The following is a 13643-nucleotide window of genomic DNA, read 5'->3' on the forward strand; positions in this document are numbered from 1 at the left end:
TTGAGTGGGTTCTTGACTAATTTGATTTTCTTCAATTTGGTTATGGAAATTAATTGAATCATGGGGCCTCTATAATTGCTCCTACCTTATTTTAGCTTCATCATTATCAAGTACATACCTTCAAAAGTTGGCAAACAACACATTACTCCAGTGGAATGAAACTTGGAGGGCTCAAAATCTGTCCAATTGAGTTCTCAATGTATAATTCATTTCTGGCAATGCTTTGTGTTCAGAAGCAACTTTGGATTAAATAGATACTTGCTCTAACAAAACCCTAACTAAGAAAAATCGAACCGGATCATCTTAGTTAATTTGATGTTAGATTTGACATGCATGTAATTTTAGGTATTAGTCAAGCATGCGTATGAATTTGAAATTTTGACCGATATTAAATGGTTAAGTTATTACAGTGTTGAAATTTGACAGATTGGTATAATACATTAGTTTCTTTCTTTGTTTTTTTTTTTTTTTTGGTTTCTTTTATAAAAACAAGCATGACCAAAATTTAACCAGCTAGCCAAAGTTGTTCTAAAGCTTAATTAATAAAGTCTAAGCATGCACATGCATGTATAGATTCTGAAACTCAACGAAGTATAATGAAAGTTCGGCCATTCTACTTCAATTGTAGATGTATTGACCTTAAATGGGCTTGAATAAGCCCATAGAGGGTCCAGGCCTGTATTAGGCTCATTTATCGTTACGAACCGTTGGCTTTCAAATTTCAGTTGAAACTTTTTGCCGATTCTGGAAAAACAGAGAACACTGAACAAAGTAAGAAAAGCTGGAAGAAGAAGAAGAAAGAATCGCTTCTCTAATTGAAAAATGCCCCAATACGCGCGTTATCTGTCAAATCCACGCGCGTCTTCTCACTCGCTTCCTTCCTATCTCAGCAGTCTCCTTCCTTCTCTCGAAAATAGTTGGTTTTTGTGCTCTTTCTCGCCATGGAGATATCAATCATGCTCGCAAAGTTTTCTCTCAAACCCCAAACCCAAATATATTCTCTTGGAATTCCCTTATTCGGGGTTATTCTCTCAACGGAAATCAATCGAGAGAACCCATTTTTTTGTATAAAAAATTGGTCAAAAGAGGGTACCCTTCAGCTAATACTTTTACCCTGGCGTTTGTGCTAAAGGCTTGCTCAAATCTTTTGGCTTTCGAAGAAGGCCAGCAGGTTCACGCCCGTGTTTTTCGATCTGGGTTTGGTTCGAACCCGTATGTGCAAACCGGGTTAGTGAATTTTTATGCAAAATGTGAAAATATGGCGCTCGCCAAGAAAGTGTTCTATGAAATTCCCCAGAGAAACTTGGTAGCTTGGAGTACAATGATAAGTGGGTATGCTATGATGGGATCTGTCAATGAGGCGTTTGGTGCGTTTCGGGAAATGCAAAGGGTGGGTATTGTTCCTGATGAGGTTACAATGGTGAGTGTGATTTCTGCATGTGCTGCAGCTGGGGCATTGGATATTGGTAGGTGGGTTCACGCCTACATTGAGAAGCTGATGATTGAGGTTGATATCGTGCTTAGTACTGCACTAGTTAACATGTATGCAAAGTGTGGGTGCATCGAAAAAGCGAAAGAACTTTTTGAGAGAATGCCAGTAAAAGACCAGAAAGCTTGGAGCACAGTGATTGTCGCATTGGCAGTTCATGGCCTAGCAGAAGAGGCTTTGGAAGCGTTTTCTAGGATGGGAGAATCAAAGGTATTGAAATACATGAACAGGATACGCATCTTAACTTTTAGACTCTTATAGCATTGCACTCTGGAAGATTCTGTTATGATCATATGCATATATGCTGATGCTTTCATCAAGCTGGCTTGCCAAGATAAAATCATTGTTTAGTAAGTAGGTAGTTTGGACTGCTAAAAAAGGAAGTTGGTTATTCTCATTTTCTGCTTTCTTTTTCCAGGTTAAACCTAATCATGTTACCTTTGTTGGCATTTTAGCTGCTTGTGCCCATAGTGGACTAGTTTCTGAGGGTAGGAGATATTGGTCAAGCATGATTGAATCAGGAATTGAACCATCAATAGAGCATTATGGTTGTATGGTTGATCTTCTCTGCCGAGCCTCCCTTGTTGGTGAGGCTTACAATTTTGTTCAAACCATGCCTTTTTCTCCAAATGCGGTAATTTGGCGAACGTTACTTGTTGGTTGCCAAAAGAACAAAATGTTGCATAAAGGTGAAATCGCGGCTGAACAACTTCTTGCATTAGAACCATTGAATACAGAGAATTATATCCTGCTGTCAAATCTGTATGCATCAGTATCACAGTGGGAGAAGATGAGCCATGTCAGAAAGATGATGAAGGAAAAGGGCATCAAGGGAGTTCCAGGGTGTACCTCAATTGAAATTGATGGTTTTGTGCATGAGTTTGTGATGGGAGATTGGTCCCATCCTGAGCAAAAGGAGATAAGGCAGGTTTTGAAGGATATTTCTGAGCGAGTTAGTGGTTCTGGGCATGAACCAAATATTTCTGATGTACTGCACAATGTTGCTGATGAAGAGAAAGGAACATACCTGTGTGAGCATAGTGAAAGGCTTGCTATTGCATATGGACTTTTGAAGACCAAAGCGCCAGCACCAATAAGAATAGTAAAGAATCTAAGAATTTGTAGCGATTGCCATGAAGTCACAAAGATTATCAGTAAAATTTATGAGCGTGAAGTTATTGTAAGAGATCGAGTTCGGTTCCACAAGTTTGTAAATGGAACTTGCTCATGCATAGATTATTGGTGACTATCAACTTTAACGATTCTCCACTACTTTGCTTCAACACACTTACCATTATTGATAACTTAGGAACCTGACCTTAAACAACCTATATGCTGAGGATTTCTAAGCTTGTTTCGTCAGTGATGATTTGGAAGAAGAAATAACAACTAGCAGCAAAACAATATTGCATAATCAAGAATCGGATATGGTGATTTCTGTGTACAAGCATCACAAGTGTCAGTATGTTGAAATTGCCTAAATCATCCACATAACTTTTGAGGTCCTCTGGTTTTTTTTTTTTTTCAAACTATTTATAAATGGTTTGTATCAGTACACAGCCAATCAGTTTGACCTGTAAAATCTTTTTGTTTCAGTTTTTGGCCTGCATATATGAATGTAACAGGATCTACTGCAGTTGGGTTTTTGTTTCTTTGCCCTTGAATTTGATTATTCGTTAAAGAAGAATGTTTCAATGTGTACGAGTGTATGTAGTAAAAGCAGTTTTCACTTGGTTTTCAAATGAAAATGAGAAGCTTCCAGATTACAACTCTGCAAGGGGTACATTTCGGATTACACAGGTCTTTTTACCAATTTTTGGTAAACAGAAACCAATAATTCAGCTATTGAAATATAGACAAGGAACACAAATATTTTTGAACAATAGGCACTTTTATTAGATAGAAAGTGGCATTAACATAGTACCCCGATTATATGTAAGGGCCTCTCTCACTCGCTCCCCACTTCCCAGCAAAATACCCATCACCACCACTAGAAATAACAAAGATGACACTGTAATATGATGCTAATAACCTGAAACTACTCAGACTTGAATTTCTATGGGCCATCTATACATCTCCTCCGGTGCAACTGGCAGAGTCAGTGTCACCAATCCAGTAGCTAAGTCATAGTTGAAGTCAGTCTCAGCATTACCCACAGTGCACTTCAATGGACGCTGAGAAGAGTAAGCACCAAACTGTCCACAACCCCTAACTTTGAGGATGATTGTTGCAGTTGGAGACCGGTTGTTGCTGAGAGAAGTTGTCAGCTCTGGGGAGATCTCACCGTCAAAGAGTTCTGGCTCCCTGTCCACTACCATTTGTACTTCGAACTGCTCCACAGCAGCACTGCAGTTGAACATGTCAAGCAGGCCTATTGGTGCAAATGAAATATTCGTGGTAATTTCCTGCAACATAGGTAAAGGAATTTAATAAACCACCATTGACAAATTAACAAAGCAGCCTAAAAGCAAGGAAAGAAACCAAAAGAAACTAACCTTGACCGGACAGAAGTGGAATACTTCATACTCAAGAACCTTAAGCGTTACTGGCATTGAAGCACCTTTAGGTAACCGTACCACCTCCCCTGAAATTCAAAAGCATTTTGAGCATTTTTGAAGTATAAATTCTTTGATTAAATGCATCATACATACACACATGCACGTGTTTAGTTAATCCAAGGGCCTGGATCCAGCTGGCACTCATCACCTTACACACCGCAAGGGCTGCCAGGACATCTCTAGATAAATGCACTTAAGAGGCATCGAGGGCATGGGAGGCTATAGAAGAGTTACCTGATCTATGAGCATGAACCACAGTCTCCCCATTCCAGTCTGCACCAGCAACCTGAGTGATTGAATCAACATCGTTGACACAAACAGACCCCGTAAGGGTGCCAGGTGATGCATCATGAATGCGGGTTTTCTTGGTGATCTTGCACCAACCAGCACCTTGGCAGTTGAAAACACCCACCACACCAGAACATTTGTTCACATTCCATATCTTGAGCAAGCTGCAAAATAGAACTTAGTCAGTAAAGCTGCATCACCAAACACACAGGATGTGCAATAGCAAGGACAAAGAATGCTACACACCTAATCCCATCTCTGGCTGGATCAGCAAATAGACAGTCACGGGTAGGCCTGCCAGGCAGTTGGGCACGGAGAACTGATCCATCAGGAAGGACCAGCTTCTTCAAGAGCTCAAAATTGTGGTTGCCAGGCTTATCACTGCATAGAACACAAATACAGATTTCATGTTAGAAAATTGCACATCATCACTATGATTAGAATTTATGAAAATTAAAAATCAACTTTAGCATAACAATACCTGACATAGATAGCACATCCACCAATTGCACGAGCAGCAGCATGATAATCTGCAGCTGGGTGTAAGCTCTGCAAACCATCAATTTTATCATCAGCATCACATGTAACCTCTTTTTGAGCCTTTCTTTAATGAATATCAAAAGCAATTTCATAAGAAATAATTGGAAAGAAGGTCATAATCTATTCCTAACACCCACCCCCCACCCCGGGGGCCCCCCCCTCTTCTCATTCATTTAGTAAGAATATTGGTTGACCATCATTACATACAAAGATTGCAGCTGACTTGAGAAAACAATAGCAGCTTAAGGAACATAAACTCTTATTTTTTACTTACATGGAACATATCCCAGTCAGGTTGCATAAATTCTCCAAGGAAAAGAGTGTTGTAAGCCACTGACGAAATATGGATAGTGTGCGAAGCAGGGTCCTGAGGATAAAAGTCATCAGAAGCTCTAACAACAGCAGTCTGCTTGGTGCTGTAGATTCCATCAGTGTTATGACACATGCATGCTATGCATCCATTGTCACAGAAGTTTCGGGCAATTGAGGCTTCAAGGGCCTGGACATAACTGCGGGTAAGAGATACTCTACCACCATGACCAGCACCAAGGGTCTCAATAATGTTTTGCACATCAACCTTCACTCCATCAACTCCACATGAAGCCAGATAGGAATGAAGCTCATTATAGAAGTTGAAAACCTTCCTTGGATGAACCAAACCTAGGCCATGAACAGCTAGGCTGTCCATAACTATGTCTGGCTGGTTGCCCACCACACCAGGGGACTGAACAGGATAAGCCAATGCTGTATCATAATGTTCCATACCAGCAGCTGCAGGTTTGACTCCACCCCAGTAACCAGCCAAAGCATGCCACACATATACATACCTATGCATAAAGTAGGACAAAATGTTACTTGTGATAGAGGTCAACATTATTCAGAGAGAAATTACAGAGAATGAACTTCCAAAACTAAGATCCATCTTACACATGACAAATAAGTACAAGTAGACTTTCTTTACACAAATATGCTGCTTTGATTGAAGATCATTTTTGTATGAATGACCAAGGGGCAGGGGTTAACGTTTGCATGTATATGTCGGATAAATTTATATGCCAATGGGTGTCAAATCTAATTTGGCCATTTTCTTTCAATTTGGATTTGCAAAGTGGATAGTTGAATCAGAAACTAAATGCATTTGTCAATGCAATTCCTGCTCAAACTAAAGAGAGCAGTAGCTGTTAACCAGAAGATTATTACATGAAGACAGATAATGATAGGTTTATGAAACCGATCGATTACTCATCATGTAACTGAGGAAGCTAATTAATTGCTTCGAATAAAGAATGGGAATCTGATTGAGAGGAAGATATCTGCAAAGCATGTATGGCAGTCTTTTTGCTTTCATAAGAGAGTTCATAATAAAAAGCACTGCAACCAACAGAAAAACACAAAGAACCAGAATAACTTGGGACACTTACTTCACATCATGATGCTGCTTGGCTTCATCTACAACATGTTTTAGGCCTGAGATCTGTTCCCTGTCTTGGCCATTCTTTTGGAATTTAGCATTCTCTTTAATCCCTGTCAACCTGCTTGCAAACCTGCACGAAATAATTGGACATCATATCTACATCCAACCTTTGTGATAATCACAGTTATAATGCAAGATCTTTGTTCAAAGAAAAAAACAGAAAGAAAGAATTGCCTGATCATACAAGAACATAAAACGTGCCAGCAAAGGAAGACAAGACATGCCATCTACCAAGTTAATTCGACTCCATGTCATTCACATCCATTGAAGTTTTAAGACTGAGCTAGAATCCAAGAGTGAGAACTTGCATTCTGACATAAACAAGGATGACCCAGAAGTTAAAATGGATCTGAACAGGAATAGGGACCACTGGGATTCACCAGACCATTATATCTAATTATTTCTGATATATAGCAAGATAATGGTCCAATCATCAGGGTGTGCAGAATTAAAACTTCCACTAAAGACTCAACACTAAGACATTTAGTCCTCCTCTCCAGTTCATGTGATGATAGTAAGACGCCCCTATTTACATGGTTACTCCACCCTGGCCAGAGGTTGTGGATGCATCGTCTGAGACTAAGAGCTGCTTCTCATTACAAGAGCTGTGTTCTAGACCTGGTCTATGAAAGTAATGCTAGACTACAGCTACCAAAACTTCTTGATTTTCTACTTAGCCTACATTTTCCAAGTTCCTGGTTTACAACCCTTAACAAAGATAGATGGAGAATGTTTTGCTTCCAAGAAGTGGAAATATAATGTAAAAATGAAACATGATAAAAGAAATATTAAAATGTTAATTTTCAGAATCCTTCAACAGATTAATCAATTTTTAAAGAGCTCTTAGTCATCCATCCAGGCACACACTTTTACACCAAACTTGGCATAAAAATAAAGAGGGGAATTTATTAGAGCAAAAATTGAATACTTTCAAACACAGATGACAGAAAATCTTACTGTGCTCCTCTCACAAGACACTTGTCCGCAACTAACAACACATAATAACGTGCATGAGTGCATGCACATGCGTGTGCGCATGTGTGTGTGTGTGTGAGAGAGAGAGAGAGAGAGAGAGATCTTACTGCGCCCCTTCTTGTACAACACAATCACTGTCTTTGGGCTTATTTTCAATCTGCTGCCAACCATCGTCTATGATCAAAAATCGAGGTGGAGTCCCTCCCTCCGATAGACTGCAATTACAGACAAAAAGAATTCAGTGACAACCATCTTATCATGATCATAGCATTTACTTTCCATGTACATTTAATCGCTAGCTCACTTTGCTATAAATTCTTTTACCTTTTAAGGCCTTCCTCAACACCCTCTGCAGTGACATCAGTGTAGAAAGCATCCCATGTGCACCAGCCAAACCAATCAAGAAATGAAGGCACCTATTCACAACCAATGTAATAAATTTAGAGAAGACACATAGAGATGATCTTAACAAGCCAATTCAGAAGTTTAAATCATCATTCTTTAAAAAAAAAGAAAGGCAGGGAAAGTAAACATTGACGTAAGAGTAATTTTACCTTCTTCTTCTCCCGGTGAAGGAAAGTTTGCATGTGTTTCTCTACAGCCCTGGTTCACAAAACCAAAAATATTAAGTGCTCATTAAGCAAGCATCCAAAACACAAGAAACAACATATATCTAGGAAATCAAATCAAATTCTGGAGATATGATTGTAATTTGTCTGTAATTTCCAGGGAAAGAAAACACTAACAATAAGTTGTTTAAAAAATACTTTCAATCACTACCAATTAGGATAAAAGAAATTGTGAAAAAAAAATTGCTCACAGAAGCATATCTACTCACGTCACAGCCTGCTTGATAACTTCAAAGGGATTGGTCCCAGCATGCATGTAGACAAGGTAAAGACCTTGATTTGTTTCAACAGCATTATCTCCTGCAAAACCAAATCACACCACAAAAAACAAGTCGTTTCGGTTCTTTCGAACTTGATCCTTTCCATCTATTTTCATCACAGAATGCTATATATGCCATTAATTTTTATTTATTGGGATGGCAGTCATTCATGGTTTCTCCACCCTGGTTGTTCACATTAATGATAACTCCACCCCGTGATTTCATATGGTTTGACTCCTTCATTAATGGCCAATAGGATGGAACTGAAGATTTGCCCTATGCAATTGAGTAACAGACAGGCTGCATATGGCCAATGCCAGATATTTCTGAGTGCCATAAGCTACTCACCACTCTCAAGGCATATCTCTATCTCATTCTTGTCATTGCCTTGCAGAACAGCACGGAACTGGCCTTCAAGAAGTGGGAGGAAAACAGTGTAGATTGTTGGGGCATTCGGATCATCTTCTTCCTTGCTCTCTACAAGCATGAATTGAGTCTCAAAAGGAACATCTTTCCCACATGTTCCCATTCTCTGAGTCATCCACCATAGTTTGAATCGGAAACAGCACATGAATCGGAGACCTCTGTTAGAGAAAAATAAATTCAAGTCAAGACTCTTGCAACTCCTCCACACCATAATCATCTGAGAACTTACAGTTTTATAAGCCTTAAGTATCAAAAGCATATATCAGCAAAAACAGTCCCTGGCTAAGTATTAGGCATAAGTATGGCAAGTGCAAAATCCAATGAACATGTCTATCTAAAATATTTTAAAATATATTTAACATAGCATGAATTACACTAATAAATATTTGAATAGACATATTTAAAAAAAGAAAAGAAGAGTCATAAACTCTAGATTCAAAATTACTCCATACTCATATAATTCGTTTTTTACCATGTTCACTAGGAAAGAAATCGACCCAACCGAATATTTCTAAACATCTATACAGATGAAAAGAGTGAAATAAAGTAAAAGGATGAAGTGGAATCTTCTGAGGCAACAATCACTAACATGAGAAGCTTTATACTGTTAATTATTAAGACTTGAAATCAACCATCATAATCTTTCAGGACTAGTTATGTTAGTTTTATAGCTTTATGCTACATGTTGGCAATACAAAACATCATGAACGGCCAATTTGTCATAGAAAGAAAATCGGTTGATTTGCTTAAATCGCAATCCACATATATATGTTATTGGTAAGACATTTTCACAGAATAATGCAATCGCCAACTTATAAACATAATAGTGTGAAAATACAAACATCAATTCTAATTTATGAAAAGCAGCTATATATATCAAAATTGAAGGATAATAAATTTCAAAAGAGGGAAAGTGCTTACTCTAAAACACCTATGGGAAAGACGTGAAGGCTTTTGCTATCAGAAGCAGTAGCACCAATAAAGCTACCAGCAACAATTCCCACACCGGATCCTGGAGTCAAAACGATGTTGTCTGGCACTCCAGTGAGGATGGTCTTCCCATGAACGACAAGGTTCCCATCGTTGATAGAAATTCTTGGTGTGACCGTCATTGTTGATACTCAGCACCTGATAACTGTCACACAACATATTAAACAACATCAGTGAACAGATCAATCAAACATATTTTAAAACAGAACACGTTTACTAGAAACAGTGTTTCAATCAGAACAGAGAATAATTAGATTTAAAAAAAAAAAACTATAGACCAACCATTTGTAGATACAAATATAAAATAAAACAAGGGGTAGGGAAGGTTCTGAACGACCTATGGGTTTAAAGTATCTGTGAAAGCTGAGGCTTTTAAAAGGAACACTGCCATGAGATTTCCATGAAGGGAGATTCCACCTCAATTGCTTTACTGATGATGTCCTTAGCATTCTCTCACCTAACCGTTGAATAAGCATTGAATTTGAACCCACCAAAAACTTATAAAGAATGAGAAAAAATCTGGAAAAAAATTATGTGAAATTTTAAAAATCATTTTTGTTTGTTGAAACAAGAGAAAACCAGCATGCTTTGTGCGCTCGTTTCCTTTTTCTTTCTCTTTCTTTTCCTTTTTTTTTTGGGAGAAAATACTATCTCCACGAAAGAATATCTAGGTTGATAAGGTACCAAGGCAGAAGGAAGAAGATAGAAATTATTTATTCGAAATTATTGTTCAAGTAATTTTTTTTTTTTTTGGGGTGTGTGGGGTGTCTAAGCGTGGCCTTTTTTTTATTACTGTGTAGAAAAAAGTTTACATATTTTCCTTTTTAAGTTTTTTGTGAAATGAATATATACTAACTATTAACTTTCAGACGGTTTCAAGAGAAAATCATCAAAAAGGAAAAAGTGAGAGAGAGAAATTTTGGAAACAATCTGCAAACAAAACAAAACTGGAATTGGTAAAGGCCGCCGGTGGACCACCACGATCTGTTCCGGCTCCGAATAAAGCTTCTTTTTTCTTTCTTGAAAAAGAGAAAAGCGTTTGCTGAGAGTTACACAGAAAAGAGCAACTTTGGACCGATTCACGAGAAAAGTAGCTTCATATAAACTGGAAAATCTTCACGATTAATACAGCGAAAGAGAAAAGACGGTGAAGTCTAAATTCAACAGAAATTAATTAGTAATAGAAATTTGCAAAATTTTGTCCAAGTCTCTTTAATCATCGTGATCTGTCCTAAAAAAAAATGATCATCATCTTCAGCAACCGTCAATCAAAGAACTTGGCTTCAACTCCATACTCCAAAGTTACCTTTTTCGTTAGCTTTCCTCCATACACAACTCCGTCAGAATCTCCGAAAAGAAATCATTAGCTTCAAAGAAGCTCCCAATTTCATCTCATTTTCTCTCACGTAAGAGATAAATTCTTGGAAATCCATCAATCATCAAATCAACAACTTACGAAAAAGCTAGTAAAAAAACATATAGTGGAAAGAAACTCCACACCCTAAATATACTCACCGGTAGCTAACTCCTCGAGCCGCCGAGGGCTGAAATTCTTCCTTAAAGCTCGAAGAGGGAGGAAAGCCTAGAAAAAGGAACGGCAAAAAGAAGACTCAGTAGAAGTGCACTCCAACGAAGGCAATGCCTCTTCTTAGAGGGACAGAGAAAGCGAAGCGCGGCGAGGGACGCTCAGTTCACAGGGCACTTGTTCAGACAAGGATGCGAGTAAGCACAGGTGGAGAAGGTGGGTTTATATACCAAAATTGGGAGTTAAACATCGAGCAACTTCTACTCACTATACCTTTCGGGATATCGACACGTGGAACATTTTGATCTTTTGTCAGTAATTTTGATTTTATATTTATTTTTCCGTTTAAAATAACATAGATATTTCTTTTGTGCTTTCAGCACGTGAAGTGAAAAACTGAAGGGCGGTTAAAATCGGCGGAAAGAATGTTTTAGGCTTCAATTCTGTCAAACATACGCAAAGGCGGTACTAATTTTCATATATATATATATATATATATATATATTTAACATAGCTTTATTTTTTTTGTTTTTGGTCAGGTTAGTTTTGTCACGCACTGCGACTGAACCCACGTTGCCCATGTTAAAGACTCTGGAACGGTTACAGAAAACAGTTGTTCTTCATCTTATCCTTTGTCCTGATTTATGATAAATTGGCTTTTTGGCTTTGGGGACGGACATGGATGACGTGGCCGCCTCATTTTACGGTTCCCGAGACAATGGCGGCCATTCCGATTGGCTAACAGTAGACAACATGAATTTGGACACTGAATAAGTTCCACTCTCAAAACTGCACCCTTTCCGCACGAATCCCCAAGGGTCATATTTTTGGGAAATTTCAATCTCTTTTTGCAAAATTTAATATCCCAAACCAATGAGTTGCTCAATCATCCTTATCAACACAAGACGAGTATAATCTATACGCACAATTGAATAAACAACATTTATGAATCGTTTTCTGAAGTAGGCAACCTTCTCAATCCAATTAAGTCTTTTGTTGAATTCTCAATTGTCTCTATGCAAGCATGGGAATCTAAATTATATTCGTAATTATCAAGTTTTGAGTCATTTCAATGATGATAGAATTTTTTAATTCTTGCTAGATGAAATGTTTTGGCGGTTAATTGTAGCCGTGCATGTATATATTAAAATATAGCTAAAGCTAAATCTCATATTCTTACGCATTGACATTAAACTTAGAAAAGGCACTTTATCAAAGTATTCAAGCTGGTTATTTTTTTTAAAAGCAACAAAAATTCTGTCCATTTTTTTCTCTCCAAATTGGTATTACTTACTCCAAGCACAGCCATACAATTGTGGCATTGTCCTTTTCTCAGCTTATGAATATGTTGATATTATCCTTAAATGCGTATGAACCACCAAGTGTTTACTTATTTTGAATAAAATGCATGCATATGAACGAAATTAAACATTGCCTCAAATGAATTCCTTACGTATTTAGCCAGATGATCAAGGCTTTTCCACTAAAAGCCATACTATATAAGAACATTTCTTTAAAAAAAAGAAGAAAGGGTCAAACGTTCGTTTCAATGCTTTCTTATCCAAATATAGAGAGTTGATTAACCATTAAGAATATCAGTTCACTAGTGCTTATATATGTGCATGTTAAAAATTCTTCCATTATGCACCCAAAAATATTTTTGTTTCTTATTTTTGCGAGCATTGAAAATATTATATTAGGATTTGGATTCTCAATTTAAGTTTAGGAGTGTGACATTTATTATAATATGATAATTAATTTATAGAATATCATAGCAAAATGCTTATTATTAACACCAACACATGTGTTTCTGAACATTTGATTAGGAGAGAGAAATAGAGAGTAAGAGTGTATGTGTATGTGATAAAAATAAATATTTAGATTGCTTCATATATATAATAAGACAGCCAGAACAAGCAATATTATCAAGTTCATCTTGATTCGAAAATCATGTTCATCCTTTGAAGAAAAGGGTAATTATCAGTAAATTAAATATTATTAATTGTTATTGAACATTGACATATAAACTCCATCTGCTTTACCTAAGAAAAAACTTCTAAAAATGACCAAAACATTTCTGGAAAAACTAAAAAAGAATTCCACCAATAATGCAAGGTTGTGATACCCTAAAAAGAAATTAAATATTCATAGTCATGTTTTCATAAACCAAAAGAAGGGGGAAAAAAACATGATTAGCGTAGCCAAGTCGCAACACGTAACAGGGAGCAAAATTTGAGGGCGCGGGGGAATAATACGGTGGAAATGTGGTCCATATACAAAGCGTTGGCCCACTCACAACTCAACACGTATGAGAACCACGTCCAAAATCGGCGAAAATAATCGTTGCGTGCTCCTCTTCGCCAAGTCAGCTGCAGATCTGTACAGAACAATGAGTTGGACAGGTGGGTCCCATGCCCCTAAGTTTATGGAGTTTCCCTATTTAAGCTCCCTTAGTTAAGTGAAGACTTATTGTTAATTTAATAGTATCA

General features: G+C 37.6%; 2 protein-coding genes across 2 annotated transcripts; one reads left to right on the forward strand and one right to left on the reverse strand.

Moving 5' to 3' along the window:
- Window positions 1–1120: 1120 nt before the first annotated feature.
- LOC110414615 (pentatricopeptide repeat-containing protein At1g08070, chloroplastic-like) lies at window positions 1121–3225 on the forward strand. The gene is made up of 2 exons (XM_021425891.2): window positions 1121–1699; window positions 1908–3225. Exons 1-2 carry the CDS (start codon window positions 1259–1261, stop codon window positions 2733–2735), a joined length of 1269 nt encoding a protein of 422 aa, XP_021281566.2. The 5' UTR covers window positions 1121–1258; the 3' UTR covers window positions 2736–3225.
- A 136-nt stretch (window positions 3226–3361) lies between these two features.
- Window positions 3362–11356, reverse strand: SIP2 (seed imbibition 2). Its single transcript, XM_021425889.2, has 14 exons — window positions 11145–11356; window positions 9561–9774; window positions 8562–8797; window positions 8163–8253; window positions 7879–7927; window positions 7649–7740; window positions 7432–7539; window positions 6297–6419; window positions 5150–5702; window positions 4817–4884; window positions 4582–4716; window positions 4282–4499; window positions 3985–4073; window positions 3362–3894 (listed from the first exon to the last, which is right to left on the reverse strand). The coding sequence occupies exons 2-14, from the start codon at window positions 9749–9751 to the stop codon at window positions 3532–3534; spliced, it is 2316 nt and encodes a 771-aa protein (XP_021281564.1). The 5' UTR covers window positions 9752–9774; window positions 11145–11356; the 3' UTR covers window positions 3362–3531.
- Window positions 11357–13643: the final 2287 nt, after the last annotated feature.

This window comes from Theobroma umbraticum, unplaced genomic scaffold (genome assembly GCF_002168275.2).
Source record: "Theobroma umbraticum cultivar Fairchild unplaced genomic scaffold, ASM216827v3 scaffold_147.0, whole genome shotgun sequence".
NCBI classification, from domain to species: domain Eukaryota; kingdom Viridiplantae; phylum Streptophyta; class Magnoliopsida; order Malvales; family Malvaceae; genus Theobroma; species Theobroma umbraticum.